This window comes from Canis aureus, chromosome X (assembly GCF_053574225.1).
Source record: "Canis aureus isolate CA01 chromosome X, VMU_Caureus_v.1.0, whole genome shotgun sequence".
NCBI lineage: Eukaryota > Metazoa > Chordata > Mammalia > Carnivora > Canidae > Canis > Canis aureus.
The window spans coordinates 99,647,640-99,667,662 of record NC_135649.1 but is presented as its reverse complement, the minus strand read 5'-3'; the positions used below and the strand labels follow the sequence as shown (position 1 = coordinate 99,667,662).

Sequence of the window (20,023 nt, the reverse complement as noted above, 5' to 3'; positions counted from 1 at the left end):
AATCAACCTGTGTTTCATGTCACTACTGCCAGACTTTCTTTAGTTTTTCAATAATTTCAGTTTAGTGAGTGTGTCTTTGTGTCTTTTGTGTGTGTGTGCGTGTGTGTGTGTGTGTGTGTGAGAGAGAGAGAGAGAGAAGAAAGAGCATGAAAGAGAGTGTCCCAGGGGATCCCTGGGTGGCGCAGCGGTTTGGCGCCTGCCTTTGGCCCAGGGCGCGATCCTGGAGACCCTGGATCGAATCCCACTTCGGGCTTCCGGTGCATGGAGCCTGCTTCTCCCTCTGCCTGTGTCTCTGCCTCTCTCTCTCTCTCACTGTGTGCCTATCATAAATAAATAAAAAAAAAAAAAAAGAAAGAGAGTGTCCCAAAAGGCAAGTTGTTTTCTAGACAATAAAATGTCAGTTGGTCTAGTCATGGTCTGATGCTAATTAGTTTTTTTTTTTATTGTAAGCAATTTGTTTGAATTTCCTTGTAGTCCCACCTTTGCCCATGAAGAAAATAAAGAAGGCTTTGCATTTGTGTGTGTGTGTGTGTGTGTGTTAATTTTGTTTGGATATTAACATTCTTACATTTGTTTGCCAGTTCTGTCTTCTGTCGATTCAATTCAAGTATGTTCACCATAAAGTATCAAAAACATCCAAATAATGGATAATTGAGTGTATATCCTTTATTTGTGGCAGCAGAATTGGTCCCCCTCAAATGACTGCAAAGCTGAGCTACATCTTTGCTTGAACGGTCACTTCTTTTCACAGTCATTTTGCCATTGTGTCAGATCTGTAGTTCAGCTATTGCATTCTCTGGAAGTTTCCATTCACTTTTAGCAAAGATAGGTGAGTCATACAAGAAGCATGCCTACTGATAAATAAACTGTCAGAGTATAATATCAAAGCATGATACACATGGCAGACTGCACAGTAAGAGCGCTCTGCCATAGGTTAGGGTTACTTAATTGCACGTTTTTGCCCTCCTAGCAGATTGTTCACACCTTGAGAGGACCCCTGCACAAAGCTATCGTACTTGCTTGACAGAATTTTCTTGGGGCAGGTAACAAATAATTAGGTGAAAAGAACTAGAAAGGATTCTAGCTTCAATTTGTTCTGTTCCCTTTGACAAGCCAGTTGTGCTTTTTGCACCTCAGATCCTGTATCTCTAAAACAAGGGAGTTCAATCAGCCCAGATTTTTAATTCATTTTTTAACTTCTGATTATTGTAAAATATAAGGGCAGAAACCAGAGATATCCTGAACCCCCATCACAATGCTTAGCACATTATAGTGTTCCATATACATCAGTTGAGTTGAACTGAATTTTTGGGGGTAAAAATCTTAGGCGAAATACTGATGTATGAGATGAATAAAGGTAAAGATCCTTTTGTCCTTAGAGGGATGGGTGGTACAACAAGTCAAGCCATGCATGGACCACCCTTTATCTCAATCTTCACTTCACCTGCCTAGAGGGACACTATGGAAATTATAGGGCTTTAGGGAACACAATTTAAAAATCAAAGGACTTAATAAGCATATAATTTTCTCTGGCTCCACTTTCTTTGATTCCTCTGCTAACTTGGAGTCATCACATAGAGAGTAATATGAAAGGTCTTAAAGATATAACATTATGCCACAGGGTGGGTGGTGGGTTGAGGTGGAGAACCACAAAACCTCTTTATGTTTCTGAAATAATGTGCTACATTTGCATTTTATTATCTTTCTCTACAGCTTTTTTCTCTTACTAGAAATCAGTGTGGGATGTGTTTGAACAGAGAATATTTCTCTCAGCGGCTTTCTGCAACAAACTGTTGAGTTGTCTACTTGTAACTACATAATCACAAAATTTTATAAATTGAGTTAATTTACTGAATAAGCCAGTTATTTTGGTACCATAGTTGCTTTTGAAATTCACTGAAATCATATGAGAACCTGATCCTAGGAAATGTGGCTTTTTGACCTACCCATTAATGGTGAACTATTTTGCCAATATTTATTGAATAATCTGTTTATTTAGCTGGTGGGAGAATAAAAATCTGTTAATCTCACTTCAGGCAAGAAATAAGAGTAAGGTTAATCAGAGATGTCAAATCTTTGAGAAGAATTTCAGAGTGATTTATCTCATTCCATTATCCCAACTTTCCTTTTCCCTTCTTTTCTATCACTGTGTTAAATGCTAACGAAGATGAATGAATAATGCATTCAATTAGTTACAAATGAAAGCTATTGATCCTATGTGAGGTTGATGTCTGAAACTAGGACTCTTAAAATTCATCCCTGTTTTTCTATGTTGGGGATGCATGATTCATTTGTACTGACTGTGTTTTCTGTTAAAGAGAGATGAAGGTGAGCTGTCGAGGCAGATTGAATTCTCGAATCCTTTGGTGATAAGGACATGTGGCCAAGTCCTGGCACTGTTGTGTAGATCAGCCTTCCAGTTATCCCCCAAACTGGCATGTTCTCCTGGCAAGGAAGGAATAAAGCCCTCGAAGTGAAAACATTTAGTTCAAAAATCCTTAATTGATCATTTCTGTACTTGTTACAGAGTGAAGGTTGCAGTGATGGGTTTCAAGGGACCTTGGAGATTCAATCAGAGAGGGTGGGGAAGGAGGCTTAATGAAGGAGAACTGCCTATTTGTCTAAAGTCCAGACAGTCTAGTTTAGTTAGGAATGAGGTTTGCAGTAGGAAATCTATCTTCAAGCGGCTTAATAGTGAACTCTTAGATCTGTAGGCTGATAACTGATAAATTGGTAAGAGCGCAGAGCAGAAATATGTGGAAGCTGAAAAATCAAAGCAAGTACATCATGCAAATTAGCAATAAATGCTACAAAATGTAATCAGTAATAGTAATAATGAGTTTTGAGTAAATGGAAAGTATCATTTAAAATATTATCTTGGTGAATACCTGTGTGCATGTTTGAGCATGCAGCTTATACTTGGACTAATTAAATGCCACATTGCTATCCCATTTAGTGACTGTGTATAAGAAATACTTACTTTTCTTATTAAGTTATGAGTTTTGAGGCAGTGTGATCCAGGGCATGGAAACTAAGAAAGGGATTAAGGAGAATAAGACAACGTTATGTCCCCCAAATTGTCACAAATGTTTAATTTTAATTAACACAGAGAAAATATAGAGTAGCTTTTAAAATGGAAAACAAGGTGCAAATTGAAAATATTTGATGAAGCACTGTCATATGTTCTTACAAACTGGCCAATCCTGATTCTTACTTCAACAGTCTCATGTGACTATCAATTTGGAAGTGTTATATTTGACTCATGTACAATCTAATAGCTTTTTAGCTCGCCTGAAGGTACTACCTGCAATATGTAAGTCATTACTTGGTAGAATGCTTTGACACACTGCTCTCAGAATAAAAAAAATATTTGGGAAAATAAAACTGTGCATCATTCAGCTCATGCAGTATAACTAGAAGTCTGTATTGTTGTTGTTTTTCAGCACCTCTGACTGATAAGCCACCCAAGCTTTTGTATCCTATGGAAAGTAAACTGACAATTCAGGAGACTCAGCTGGGTGAGTAATTCTTTAATTCTGGTTAATACCCTTTTCTCAATACATTCTGACAGTTAATAAGCCTAGATTGTAACCTGATGTCATCCTCTAAGCCAAACCTATGTGTATATAAAGGGAGCAAAATTAGGAAATCCCAGCAAACATGGCCCATTCCATCCCCCACAGTGTGTGCATTAGGACCAACCTGGACATATGCATATAAAGACTTGTGTGTTTTTCAGATGGTTGTTAGGAAATGAGATGGGTTGAAGATTTTACTGATGGCATTATATTGTCATTTTATAAGGCTTGAATTGGTTTTACAACAGGCAGTGTGGAACTCTTTGAGGTATAATATACCATTAATACATTAAAATACAATTTTTGCATATTAGGAGAAAAGATACAGATTCATTAAGTGTCGCCATTACAGTTAAAAATCATCTTTATCTAATCAAATATAAAGGAATTATGCTATTTTATTTTTAATAAATATGTGAGCAGGTGGCTTGGTTAAAGGACTAATAGGTTTGGAACGCAAGAACATAGACAAAATTGCTTTGGTAAAAATATCCAGTTGTATACAGTCAGAATTCTGACATAGTTATCTTAGAGCTCAGTCTAGAATTTCTGAATGTGATGTATCTATATTCAGTATAATCTTAAGTATAATTTTAACCATATATTCATGTTTGTTAAGGAATTTTTTTCCTATACTCACCATTTGACAGTAGAAATACTCTATTATATACAATTGATAGCCCATCCCTTAAGTTATCATTGCTATTATTGTTTGGCGAGTGAAAATTTGGATTAAAATTGTAAGTCATGTTCAAAATGAAGATTACAGATGTGATCACCTTTAATAATAGTGTATTCAAATTTATAGTGCAAAAAGATATGGTCTTAGAACCTATGAAATTACTATAGTCACCAGATTTCTAACATTGGAAATATTTACTAACTTTAAGTCATGGACATATGCAAGACTTATACAAGTCAGGGTATCAATATGCTTCTTTGACAGTAAACCCAAGCCTTTGAATTGATGCCATATACATGTAAGTGGTATTCTAATTGTCATTATTTTGAAATAGAAGACCACAAACATCATTAAACTGTGCTATATATGAAACAAAGAGATATATTAAAATTGCATTGTACTCTTTACTCATGTTATGGTATATTGAAGTATATTAGATTTTATTGCTACTTCCTGAGAAAATGTTGAAATGCAAATTCTAGGTGGCCACACTTATACACACCTTTCAATAACCTCTAGGAAGACGTATTTCTAAGGAGTTATACAAAACTATATACATCGTGGAAAAGAAGTTTATGGTACCAGTTGTCAGTAGTGAACATAGTGAAAATGAAATTGTGTCTTTTTACTTGACAACATAATTAAAAGAATACTATGAGGATTGCCCTTTAGGTTTTCTTTTTTTTTTTTTTTTTTTGTGTGTTTTTTTTTTTTGTTTTGTTTTTTTTTTTTTTTTTTATTGGTGTTCAATTTACTAACATACAGAATAACACCCAGTGCCCGTCACCCATTCACTCCCACCCCCCGCCCTCCTCCCCTTCTACCACCCCTAGTTCGTTTCCCAGAGTTTTCTTATATTATCTATTGCTCTCTACATTGTACTAAAGTGTTATACAAAATGGAATAATTCATAAATCTTTCCTTTTAAAAAATTACTTTTTCTTGAACAAAAATTATAAAGACTAATCAAATAGATTTGAAATTATGAAAATTTCTTATGCAGATTGGAAGTTACAACTGTATATTCATTTGAGGAAATATGGGCATGTGTGTTAGCAAAATTCTCTGAGAAGTACTATAACTCCTTTATTACCTCCACCAAAAGGAACATGAGTTCTCTTTAAGTAACAAACTAGAGACATCAACCTGGGATTTGGATTCTTTTAAACAACTTTTGTTTCATTTTATTTTCTGATTCCAACTCTCAGTGTATAGGATAAATCATTTACTAACTAAAGAAATTTAACCTTAATCTTTGAATTTTTGGAGCAATAATTGATTTGAAAAAACTACCCTGTTAGTATTGTTACTGCAATAGTATTGGGGTAGGTGAACAGCTGATCAAAAGGTAAGTGAAAATAGGAAATAATATTAAGGACCAAACAAAAGGACTCCACATGCCTAAAATATATTTGTTTTCTACAAAGTGAACTTTGATTTTTCAACTCCTAGGGATTTAATCTTTGCCTTTCCAGGCTTGAAAAAGCTATCAAATTCAAGGTCAAATGTGTTATATCTTAAGAAAAGGGAACTGAATGAAGTTTCCTCAGGTGGGAGTCAGGAGACTGGCCAGGACCAGTGATGGACAGCCTGTAAGTGGTACCTACTCTTAGGATAAGGTGAGAATCTCCAATAGTCACATTGGCCAAGAGGTCAGGTATCTGACTCAACCTTGTCCTTAAATGAGGATTGACCTTAGAGGATAATAAAACTACCACATGAACTATAGTATAAGAACAATAATCAATAACTACACAAAGCCAAGTTGGTATATGTCTGGTGACCTAACTTGAACATCCTAGCAAAGTTATACACACATCCATCTGACCTTGGTAACTGTAAATCCATCAGCTCTCCAGTTTGTCTGTAAATATATAACAATAATAATGTCCTAGATAAAATCATGAAATACATGGATTTGTCTTCATCGCCATATTCTCCTTTATCTGCCATTTGCTGGCTGTGCCCACCTTTCCCTTTCCATATCCCTTGTGGCTTCCTTTTTCTCCAGTTCCTTCATCTTCTCAAAACTGGAAAGATTCTGATAGTAATCATTTAAACTATTCCAGTGTAGAAAGCAAAAGACACAAAATAGCAGAAGTACTGGGGACAAAATATATAAGAGTAACTCAATGCATATAAAATATGTAAATTGGTGGGTTTGAATTTTAATCAATTTTAAGGTGGTTACACCCTAGCACTTCCATTTTAAGTGGCATCAATGTGTTCTTTCACAATATGAAAAAAAGAACTTCGTCCTCTTTAAATAACTTTAAAATATCCAGAAATGTCTGGACAGCACTTTCTTGGATAAAATTCCAGAAATCTTGCTGTACAGTTCTGAAAATATGTTCAAGAGGTGAGCCTGACTTAGTCCTTTAAGGCTGTAGTAGTCAAGAGAATTAAAAGACAGACACTCTAGTCTTGTTCAGCTTGATCCCTGAGAGTCAGTCAGAGATGCGACCTTGTTATGGCCAGGAACCCATTTTCAGAACCTTCCAGAACAGAGAATGTTATATTCATTGTTACCAGACTTCCACAGAGTAGAAATTCATCCCACTATTGACCTAGTGAGACACATTATATTTTATAACTTAGAATCGACTGAAAATTCCCTTTAATTACTCATTTACATAAGGGTATCACTGCATTTAAATTTTGTTTTTGTTTTGTTTTGTTTTGTTTTGTGCTTAAAAAATAATTGTACAGGTTAATGGTAGAAATTTTGGAGAAATACAGGAATGAATCTACCTCTATTAAATCTTCTCAGAAAATATCCATTTAATGGCTACATGATATCCATGAGTGTCCTGTAATTTCATATATATTTATTGCTGGAAATTTTTTCCATAGTTCATCATCATAAGTAATGATGCAGTGCTCTTTACTTAAACATTTTCCTTTGACTTTATAATTATTTCAACACGTCAGATTCTGAAAAGGGAAAATAATAGGTAAAAGTAAATAATTTTATATAAATTTCTTGCTGTATTTTCAAAATTCTTACCAAAGACGTTGTATAAACTCTCACCAGATGTATATAACAAATTTTTAAAATGTTTAAATTCAACTTGTTTAAACTAAGAAAAAAAGTTCATCCATTTCTCCCACTCTCTAGCCCCCCACTTCTTGCAACCACCAATCTGTTCAGTGAATCTATGAACTTGTTTTTTGTTTCGTTTTGGGTTTTTTTCTTAGATTCTACATGTAAGAGAGAACATACAGTACTTGTTTTTCTCTGTCTGACTTATTTCACTTAGCTTAATACCCTCAGGGTCCATCCAGGTTGTCACAAAGTACAAGATTTCGATTTTTTTTTATGGCTGAATAGTATCTTATTGTAGATAAATTATATCTAATCTATGTCTATGTCTATATCTATGTCTATATCTATATCTGTATCTATACACACACACCACATCTTCTTTATCCATTCATCCACTGATGGACACTTGGGTTGTTTCAACATCTTGACTATTGAAAACAATATATATATATATATATATATATATACAAATTATATATAATATATATATATATTTACAAATTAGTGTTTTCATTTTCTTCAGATAAATACCTAGAAGTAGAATTGCTGGATCATATGATAGTCCTATTTTTAATTTTTTGAGGGACCTCCATGCTGTTTTCTGTAGTAGTTGCACCAATTTATATTCCCATCACGGATGTACAGGTTCCCTTTTATCCACATCCTCTCCAACATTTATTATTTGTTGTCTTTTTGATGATAGCTATCTGACAGGTGTGAGGTGATATCTTAGGGTGGTTTTGATTTGCAGTTCCCTGATGATTAATAACACTGAGTATCCCTTTATGTTCCTGTTGGCCACTTGTATGCCTTCTTTGGAAAATGTCTATTCAGGTCTTCTGTCCATTTTTAAATCAGATTGGGGGCATTTTTGTTGTTGTTATTAAGTTTTTTGTGTGTGTATTGTGAATATTAGCTCCTCAGATACATAATCTGTAATTATTTTCTCTGATTCATTAGGTGGCCTTTTTTTTTTTTTTTTGCTGGCTTCCTTTGTCATGCAGAAGTTTTTTAGTTTGACGTTATTCCACTTTTATATTTTTGCCTTTGTTTCTTTTGCTTTTGGAGTCAGATCCAAAAGTTCCATATCAAAACTGATGTCGGGGAGCTACAGCCTATGTTTTTCTTTAGAAGTTTTATGGTTTTAAGTCTTACGTTCAATTTGGTTATCCATTTTGAGTTAATGTTTGTCTTTGGTATTAGTATTACTTTTATTCTTTAACTTGTGTCTGTCCAGTTTTCCCAACACCACTTATTAAAGAGGCTGTCTTTTTCCCATAGTATATTCTTGGCTCTTTCTTCATAAATTAATTGACAAGTTATGTGTGAGGTCATTTCAAGCCTATTCTTTTCCATTGATCTGTATGTCTGTTTTTATGCCAATACCTACTTTTTAATTACTATAACTTCATAATATAGTTTGAAATAAGTTAGCATGATGTCTACAGCTTTATTCTTTATCAAGACAGCTTTGGCTATTTGTAGTCTTCTATGTTTCCATACAAATTTTAGGATTGTTTATTCTATTTCTGTGAAAAATACCTTTGGAATTTTGATAGCAGTTGCATTAAATATGTATATTACTTTGGGTAGTTTTGAGATTTTAACAATATTAATTTTTCCAATCCATGAGAATGGAATAGCTTTTTATTTATCTATTCATTTATTTTTGTCTTCTTCAATTTATTTTATTAATTTCTTACATTTTCCAATATACACGTCTTTCACTTCCTTAGTTAAATTTATTCCTAGGAATTTTATTCTTTTTAATACAATTGTAAGTGGGATTGTTTTCTTTTCTTTTAATTTAAATTCAGTTAGCCAACATAAGTACATATTTACTTTCAGATGTAGTGTTCAATGATTTATCAGTTCAGTTGCATATAATACCCAGTTTGGGGATAGTTTTCTTAATTTCTCTTTCTGATAGTTAATTATTAATGTATAGAAATGCAACAAATTTCTGTGTATTGATTTTGTATCCTTAAATTTTGTTGAATTCGTTTATTAGTTCTAACAGGCTCTAGAGTTTAGAGTTCTAATGAGTTTGATAACTTTTCAATCTTTGATAAGATTAATAAAATGATACATCTTTGTAACATAGTGCTTTTGAAGGAAAACTCAGTTTCCTTTGATGTCAGAATTACTTCTTCCTTTTCCCACTTAACCTCTTTCTCTCACTGTTTACTCATTGCATACAAGTGGCCTCTCTTTTTTCAGAATTAGCCACATTTTAAGGGTTTCAGATAAATGGAGATTATTTTAGTAAATACCTGTGATTGATGAAATATGGAAACCTAATTTAATGTCTTTAGTCTCTATGTATTTTCTTCTCTTGCTTATCCTAATACTCAACTGAGTACTTTCTCTAGATTCTACATTTTTTAATAAAGTTCACAGTAATTTTGTGATATACCTTGGGCACAGGAAATGCCAATAAATACTAATTAATGACAAGATATACATGCCACAAAGGGCACACATCTCTAAATTTTCTGCAAGAGAAAATAGTGAGACTGAACTGAATAAACTGTCCAGTAGCACTCTTATTTTTTCTTTAATATTTAATAATGTTTGTTAAGTTTGTTAAAAAGCAAACACTTCTGTATCTGAGCAAGTAACAAGGATTCACCATATGTTAACATGAAGAGGAAAGTGGTTGATGACAATATCGAAACCTCAAATTTTTGGACATCTGTCCAAGTAAAGGGAGACACATAACATGTAACTTTATCCAGTTTGGCTATGGGCTAATTAAAATAAAGTGTCACACTAGAACTTGAGTAGCACATTGTGCCCTATTATACCATATTATAGTTTGCAGGATTTTAAATTTCAAGTAGGCTGAGGGAAAAATGTTTGTATCTTATATAATAGATCCTGATTGATATCCTTAAAGGAAAACTTCTTATTATGTAAATTATGCATTTAATTTACTGTGTTGCTAGAATAATTAATTATTGAAACATATCCTACTTCATGCTTTTTTGAGGATAATTTGCACAAGCTATTACATTAGTTTCACGAATATAATATAGTAATTCATCAACTCAATATATTATGCTATATGTTCACCACAAGTGTAGCTATCATCTGTCATATGATGTTATTCTAATACCAATGACTCTATTCTCTGTGCGGTATCTTTTATTACCATAATTTACTCATTCCATAACTGGGAGCCTTATATCCTGGAGCTGTGTATAAATATATTGTGTCTGGAATGTTTTACCACAAATATACTAATTGAGATTTTAATCAAAGGAAACCCCATAGGGAATTATTATCTGACATTTGCTATCTGGGTATGTATTTTAATAGCTTGAAACAAAGCATACCTTCTCTGAATAGTCACTACTCTATCTTTCTAAAATTGGAAAGCTTCTTTGTTTCTTTTTCAGGTAGGGAAGTACTTAATATCAGTATCCTAGAAACAAAACAATTTGTGTGTTGAATATGATACCTCATCCTGTAAGTGGCATATAATACTGTTGTTGCTAAAAAATGCTCTGTTGCTAAGTCATGCAAGTGATGCAAATATGACCTTGCTTTCCAAGAAGGAGGGAAGGAAACAATGACTGGATTTTTCCATCCACAGTCACTCTTGGTTGTTGGGAACAAATGTAATGTTGTTGACTTTGTTTTTACTGCCATATAGGGAAAGTACAAGGCTTATTTTCACTGACAAACTTATATAAAAAAAAACAGTAAACCTTCCTTTCACTCTGGATAAAAACATGTGTATCCAAAGTCCAAGTTTTAGATGAAAAATGATGTACTTGTTGCCCACTTGAGAAAGATATGCAGATCAGCATAGTTCTGTTGCCTGGCATAACACTTGTTAGACATAAATTGGAGCTTTTGGACAAATAGATATCATAATTAAAGCATATAAAAGCAAATAAAGACTGGTATTATAATTATATAAACTGATGACATTCAGTTCTACTCACTCCAGATTTATCATGACATGATAAATGAAAGTAATAACTCTTGACAGCTGTTGTGGTCTGATATCTTACTTTTGAATCCAAAAGCCCCTTAAAGATCATGATTGTAACCTGAGGAAGAATATTTTTATATTAGTATTTAGTTAATACTTCATATCATAAAGCAAACGAGAAATCAACAAATGGAAACTAGTTTTAGTATTCTTAGATCATTATATGACCCAACTTATATGAATCTCATAGATTTCAAAATCAAAGTCTTTCTTTAGTACTAGAGAAGAGGAATAGGCTGGGTAAAAATGCAGCTTGAATGTTTGCATCAAAAAATACCTATCTAAGCAGAAGTCGAACTTCCTTTTGAATTGTTAACCATTCAAGGCCTAATGCTATGACAGGTTAAGAAAGATGGAGATGGAGGTTAGAACGGTAGCTATAGGTCACTGATATCTGAAAATCTGGAAGCTAAAATGCATTAAAAACTGGAATAAAGACAATAAAGTACACCTGCTTGTTCTTACCTTGGAAAAGGGTCAAAACGAGGAAGAAAGATGGGAAGAATAGGTCCAAGAGTGTTGTTACAAAACCAGTGCAGAAAGTCCAGTGAAATCCCCAGCTCTGGATCTAGTTCTGGTCTAGTTTGTTGGACACAAATCATGCAGATTACTCTTCTGTTACAGCACTGAGTACTATTTTATGTGTTGCTGACCCCCTAAGTAACCAGATATGAGTAACTCTTCACAACTCTAAATTTAGGAGCTTTAGAAAGTGGAGATGCTTTGATAGTTATCAAGCCAAATCTTCCCTTTAACTGATGAGAAAACAGAGACAAAAAAATTAATGTATTTTTTTTAAGATTTCATTTATTTATTCATGATAGACAGAGGGAGAGAGAGAGAAGGAGAGAGAGAGAGAGAGAGAGAGAGAGGCAGAGGGAGAAGCAGGCTCCATGCAGGGAGCCCGATGTGGGACTCGACTCAGGTCTCCATGATTAGGCCCTGGGCTGAAGGCAGCGCTAAACCGCTGAGCCACCCAGGCTGCCCTTAATGTATGTTTTTACATCACAAATTTTACAAAAACAAATTTGTTATCATCATCATGGTTTTCCCCTTCTCCTTCTTTTTTCTTATTCTTCCTGGTGGTATTGTTATTGTTCAATTATTTTGGTTATAATAAAAAGGAAACATATGGCTCTGGTCCCCAGTTCAGGTCATTCTGTCACACAGACCTAGATGACAGTCCAGCTCTGCCACTTACTACTAGTATAACCTTGAACAAGCAGCCCTAATTTTCCAAAAAAAGAACTTATGATAAGACCTACCTCTTTGGAGTTAATGTGGGTATTTAATGAGATAATGCATGTAAAGATTAGTACATTGCCTGGTATATATTAAGTAGTCAATATGTGTTTGCCGCTAGCAGTTGAGATATTTTAATGCTATATATTGAATGCTGTATATAGAAGATTCCTGAAGTGCATTCTGAATGCCAGTGATTATTGGATCATCTTTATATTCTTACTAGAGTGTCATACTGTGGCATCAGACATGGGCTTCATTGTAGGATGGATAATATTTTAGAAAATTAATTTCTACTTCTATTATTTAACATAATATGTATATTAAATTTTTCTACTTACATTAGATTATATCCTAAAGAAATTATTGATCTTAGATTACTTAGATTACTTAGATTACTTCTTTAACAAGTCTACCCAAAGGCATATAGTAAGTACATAGTTCTGACAGAAGAAAATGATTCCCATTCTTTAAAAAAAAATGACCGTGTAATGGACACTAAGCCACACAAATTTATAAATAACCGTCAAGAAGAAAGTAAGATTGAAAAACATTATTTTTCTAAACTAAAGAAATTCAGATATAATATCTCTTAAGACAAAGGACATGAGAATAATCTTACAAAACAGAACATCAAGCCATTTTGCCTGTCAAGTTCCTCCTGAAGGTTTTGGCGACAGTCATATTCATTTTACAGAAAAATACTGACAAGCACCGTTATCACAAAGCTTTCTGAGTCATTCGTAATGATTGAAATTTACTAGCATAGAAACATGCAGTGAGTATCCTATGTTAACAAGAACTCCTTCTGAATTTGCAAAGTAAATGCCAATTTATCAGAAATAAACCTATCCGAAGACATTATGGTGTAGAATATTGAAAGAGGTTTCAGAATAAAAGTATGTACCACATGACTAATGTTCATTAGAATAGAAACTATTAAAAGACCCACATCATTTAAAATTTGAATATAAAGAGAAATGTTCATCCATAAATTTCCTCTTGAATTTTGGCTAAATAACTGAGCATTCCTAAATTATATGCAGACTCTTCACGAAAAATAACTTCTGCTTGAATATGATTATGAAAACAGAATACCAGTATTTTATGATTTAATGTTAAAACACTTAGCATTGTAGACATACCTTACTCTACCAACTTCATATGTTCTTACAGATTTGTGGGTAAATTGAATCATCATAACTTCAGAGAAGTGTTCCTTTCGTTTTTGATTGATCTTTCATTAGTAGTGGCTTAATATGTCAGTTTTAAGAGGTTTGTCCCCCAGTCTCTCTTAAACAGCTAATGATCAATGAAAGATTTATATGCACAAGGGAAATATGCTATTTAAAGAAACTCTGTGGTGAATAATTTTATTTAAGGATCCTTTTGTAATTGAATAAGCACCCCCATAACTTTTCTCTGTGGTAGTGCAAATTTCTACATTTTCCTGAAATGAGGGTCATCGATATTAAACTCCAAGTGGTATTTCTAACCAACCCCAGGAAAGGATCAGCCACCCGTCACTTCTTCTGGCTTCCCCCTACCTATCAGCTGAAACTGCTGTCCCTACTGTGACTTTCTGCCTCCTGTGAGGAAATATTAAATTATATTCACCAGCTTCAGAATCAATGGTATTTTTATTTCAATCTGATTATTTGAAAATTGATGTGGTAGGATAGAATATTTGAGGAACCAGAATGTCTCAGGTCCAGTTATGACAGGACAGTTAATTGCTGTAAGGGACACACTTCGTAGGACACTATACTCTCTTTGCCTTGGTTTTGTTGAAATGTCCCCTAATAGAATGACTGTCAGTGGTGTCCTTTGTTTTTCCATGTCTAAAATTGTGATGAAAGTTCCTATTCCTGAGTGTAAAGGGAGCATTTTGTATTTTGATTCTTCTGGGATTTATATGGCCCTTTGCATTACATCATTCTGCTGCTGATCATGCAATTTTCTTCTTCGTGTATTCATATATATTTAGTAAACTTTTTCTTTCTTGTTTTTTAAAGATTTTACTTATTTATTTATGAGAGACACACATACACACACACACACACACACACAGAGGCAGAGACACAGGTAGAGGGAGAAGCAGGCTCCATGCAGGGAGCCCGACGTGGGACTCGATCCCGGGTCTCCAGGATCAGGCCCTGGGCCGAAGGCAGCACTAAACCACTGAGCCACCCAGACTGCCCAAGTTTTTCTTTTTAATATGAAAGTATATACAATGTAATTTTATTTGTTACCTTCTTTAAAAAAAAACTGTTGGAATTGTTCATTATTTTTATCCAATTGAACAAAATTTGTTTCTTTTTTTTTATTGGAGTTAGATTTGCCAACATACAGAATAACACCCAGTGCTCATCCCATCAAGTGCCCCCTCAGTGCCCGTCACCCAGTCACCCCCACCCCCCGCCAACCTCCCCTTCCACCAGCCCTAGTTCGTTTCCCAGAGTTAGGAGTCTCTCATATTCTGTCTCCCTCAGTGATATTTCCTACTCATTTTCTCTCCTTTCTCCTATAATCCCTTTCACTATTCTTTATATTCCCCGAATGAATGAGACCATATAATGTTTGTTACCTTCTGAATGCCAAAACATTCACCTTTTAAGATGTGCCTAAATGATATACTCCAGAACATGGAAGATAAGCCCAATGTATAGAATATCTAGAATGCTTTAAAACCTGAGCCTCACGGTAAACTCCCATGATGAGACCTCTTTTCCAATTCACTGCACACAAGGCCAAAGTTACTTTCTCAGAAACAGTAAGGAATATTTAAAATTTCTTAGTTAAAGTTTATAAAATCTAGTTATAATATGTATTATCCACTTGAATAATTTTTTTAAGATCAAAGAAATAGCTTATCAGAGCTTTTCCTTCCAAAATTCAGCTGTATTGAAGTGTCTTGGGCCAATGGTCTGGTCAGCAGATGTCTCCCACTTCCACTTTTGGCAAGAAGGGGGAGAAATACTTCAGGCTCCTTCGGATTCCAGAAGAATCAGTGATTCCCTCTCCCCTCTGACTTCCTCACAATGGTCTCCTCAAATTTAAAAGCAGGCTATAAGCTTTCTCAATCTCAGAGAATTTTTGTTTCTAGTTTAATAAAAGCAGGGCACCCATCTCACACTTTCTTGCTGAAGAATTGTGTTTACAGAAACTTGGCAGATCTTTGAGTAGGAAGAGAACAAAAGAAAGTGCATTGCTTTTCTGGAAAAATTAAATTGAATGCATCCTGTCACATCAAGCCATCACTAGAAATAAGATACTTAAAATACAATGAGTTTTAAGAAAACTTGAGATTATTACAACAAATCTTCAGTAAGAAGCCATTATGTGAAATCGCTTAGGGAAAGTAGAGTACGTGTTTTTGTTTTCTCTTCTTAAAAGAAAGATTTTAGTGTTTCTGATGCATGTACATTTCTGATTTGATAATGTCAGTTATCTTGGCAACTTTAAGATCTTTAATTCATCAATTAAATTTTTAAATACTTTCTGAATAATGTTCCTAATTTTGGCTAAAATTACTTGAGATGCAATTAGACTATTATGCAATCTACTTGTTATGTACAACTTGTTATTAAGTAGTATGGATATTTGCTTCAGAATTATATATCACATATGATATTTATAGAAGGATTTACACAAAGATTTTTTTAGATATAAATGTAATTTGTAATGATTATTTTTTGAGGAAAAAAAACTCTTCTTTATTCTCCATGAATAATGTATTATCACTCCAGTTCTGTTTATTAGGATTTGCTACTAATTAGAGAGCAGGAGCAACATTTTTATATAATGGGGGATAAAAAAAATAAGTGAATCTTGTATTAGGTGAATATATGAGCTAGTAGCTGCAGGTGAAATTAAGTGCCACAGAGAACATCAGTTACTATATATGAAAGAAATGTCAAATCAAGAGAGAATTCTACTGTTAACAGATTTGGGGTAGACAGGCCTTTATTTTCTTTCAGTCCATATATGTGCATGAAATAAAATAGATAATTGACGCAAGCAGATGAACAATGTATAGGGAAAATAATCCAGAAATATTTCTTTTTGTCTCGAATAGATGGCTATTTCAAGCAAGAGTTAATTTGAGGGATTTTTTTGGATCAGTTTCCTTACATTTAAGGACTCACAGGTAATGATATTTCATCACCAGGGCTCTGATCACAAGTGACAAACCACTTAAAAGGCAGGAGTGGGGCTGGCTTTGAGAATGACTGGGACAATGCTCAGATTTTCTGTTCTTCTTCTCTCCTTCTCTCTACATGTAAATCCTTTTAGAGATAGAGCATGCCAGGGGGTGGGTGAGCTTACGGGATGAGGGCGATACTCTGCTCAGTTCTAACTGAGACAAAAAGTGGAGTTTGGAACTCTAGCTCAAGTTGGAGATTCTCTGAGGAGGAGTTCTGATTGGCCTAGCTTAGGCTCCAGATCTAAATTTTGAACCGATTTCTGTGGCCTCAGAATTGAAACACGTTGTCCCAGCATCTCTTGCATGCTCTATGTCCTGTGGTGAGGAAGCCTATGTGTTGGTGTGAGTACATGAATACCGGAGGGTGGAGAAGGGAAGGATGGGACTTGTACCAGATGAAGAGGACAAAGCAATAGATATTACAGGGGCTAAGTTTTCATAATCAGTATTTATTTTCTTTAAAGTCCTTTGTTAATCCACATCCTATTAATTTAGCTGTCATCCTTACCTTGTCTGTTCATTAGCTTAGTGGGGGCAGAATTCATCAGACTTTGAGTGCCATCTCTCTCAGTCCGAAAACTCTTCCTTGCCTCTCCTCTCAGCCAGTACTGACATCCCCTCTGTGTTTGAAGTGTGTACTTCTCAGCTGCACCTGCATCACCTCGCCACTGTCTCTGTGTGTTATATTATCTTTCAACCTTGAGCCTAATGTCAACCTCAAACCAAATGTCAGCTTCTCAGCTATTAAAGACATTTTCAGGCAAAAGATATGGTTCTTGAAAAGATAGAAATGCTACAGCTTGGGTTATAAAGTGAAGTTCATGTAACACCAATGAGTAGAGTAAGGCCAGGTATGATCTAATAAAGAGCAGTGGGGGCTTTGGTGAAGTGGGGAACATATGTCCTACTTAAAGGAATCCACATTCATTTTTGTATACAATATGAGCCAAATGAAATGTATCTGGTATATAGTTTTATTCTAATGGCCTCAGAGTCTAGTCCCTCAGTTGGTAAATGCAGCGTTCATATCACCAAATACAGTTGCACTGTAGTGCTACCCTAAAAATCGTGTAGGTTTACAATTGGATCAGAATGGGTATCATGGAATATGAATCTATTCTATCATGCTATAGATTGGAACATGCTACAGACTGATTTGTAACATGTTTGGAACAACTAATATAATAAGATCTATCATCATGAATCAAGGAGTTTTAAGCAACACCGTTAATAATAAAGGGAGAATCATGGGGTGCCTGGGCGGCTCCACGGTAGAGCGTCTGCCTTTGGCTCAGGTCATTTATCCCAGAGTCCTGGGATCGAGTCCCACATCGGGCTCCCTGCATGGAGCCTGCTTCTCCCTCTGCCTGTGTCTCTGCCTCTCTCTGTGTGTCTCTCATGAACAAATAAATAAAATCTTAAAACAAAAATAAAGGGAGAATCACCCCATCAGGTGATACAGGAATCATGGAGATAGAATCAAATGGCAAATTCTCTTTAGCAGTCTGGCCCCACAGAGAAGTAGCCTTGCCTATTTTGTTGTTTTTTTTTTTTTAATTTTTATTTATTTATGATAGTCACAGAGAGAGAGAGAGAGAGAGAGAGAGAGGCAGAGACACACAGGCAGAGGGAGAAGCAGGCTCCATGCACCGGAAGCCCGAAGTGGGATTCGATCCCTGGTTTCCAGGATCGCGCCCTGGGCCAAAGGCAGGCGCCAAACCGCTGCGCCACCCAGGGATCCCAACCATGCCTATTTTGTTATCACAGACTTGCTAAGTTAAAGTAGGAACACCTATCAACTATCCCAGCAGACATTTTTACTTTTCCTGTCTCTGCAAATTTTCCCTGGATATCTCTTTCCTTCTAAGTACCCATTCTTTAAAAATGGACATTACCTAATTTGCTTGAAAAGATATATCAAGAAAAGGATAGACTATAGGATCTATGATTATCCTTGCTTCATTAATTAAAGCTTACATGCAGTGTCTTTCCTGAGATTAATGCAATCATTTCTATGTATAATCATCAGGATCAACAGGGTCAAGGGTTGAAGCAACAACAAGTAGAAATCCAAGTCTACTTCCTACAGAAAGTAGAAATTGTTAATGGGCATAACAATTTTTAGTCCAAAATACCAAAAATTAAAGTCAGTTTGTCAAACTCTTAGTTTATTTTGGTAAGAAAATTATCTTTGTAAAATTGGAATCATGCTAGATTCACTGCTTAAAAATATCATGTTTGCCCCTTGGCTTGAAGATAAGGGCCAGTCCCTTCACAATCTGATTCCATTTTATCTTCATCATTTCATTTACCCTCTTCCTAAGCTTACCCCATGGGCCAGGCATTCTTGACCATACCATGGACTTCCATGATTCTACCCTTTGCACATGCAATGCCTGCCATCTGGAATTTCCTCTCCTGCTTCTATTGTCTGTGCCTATGTACTCAAATTTTAAGATGCATGCCACTGTCGACTTTATGAAGCCTTCCCTGACTCCACTCCTACTAGACAGAATTAAATAACACTTCTCAAGTGCCAGCAAGTCTCTTTCTCACATTTTCATTCGAAATTTCTCTCATTTGGCGTACATATCATCATGTGTCAATTTCCCTTCTCTTGGAACTCTTAAAGAATGGACTACATTGTTTTCATCTTCGCATCCCTAATGTGTAGGTCAATACCTGATAAGCAGAAATAAATAAATGAACAAATAATATAGCTTTTACTCAGGTTTAATACTCATAAACAAAATCCAACATTTATAACTCACCCTTTTCAATAGCTGTATACCACAGGGCAACAGAATAAACAACACTAAAACTGTTCATTTTGGTTTGATTGCCTGCTATGATTAAATATCCTACTTTATGGATGAGAGAAACAGATAAAGAAGGGCTCAGGAGTCTGGCTGAGCTATGAAGATCTAACTGGGAAGCCTGGCAATAAATCAAACCCAGATTAGACAGGGAAAGAAAGATCAGATGGTCTTTGGAGGTCAACACAGAACAGTAGGTTGAATTTGGAGAAATAAATAGGGGTTAAAAAAATAGTTACATATTGCAGTTCAGCCAGGAAACTGATATGGGTTATTGAGTTAACTGGCATCTTGAGTTTAAGACAGATCTCTAGAATTTATTCAAATAGACTTTATAATCTGAGGGCCAGAATGAGAAATGAGTTCACTAGTTCCATTTACTACTTTGTTATTGAGTGTCTACCAGGCACAAAGTCTGCTAAAATCCAGGTAGTTAAGTAGGTAGGTAG

The 20,023-nt window shown here is 35.0% G+C and overlaps 1 protein-coding gene across 1 annotated transcript in view; it reads left to right on the top strand.

Moving 5' to 3' along the window:
- The window catches only part of IL1RAPL1 (interleukin 1 receptor accessory protein like 1), a 1,264,416-nt gene that overhangs the window by 945,719 nt on the left and 298,674 nt on the right, over positions 1 to 20,023 (top strand). The window contains exon 7 of the mRNA XM_077889792.1: positions 3,444 to 3,518. Coding sequence (XP_077745918.1) covers positions 3,444 to 3,518 — 75 coding nt within the window. The remainder of the gene's footprint in view (positions 1 to 3,443; positions 3,519 to 20,023) is intronic.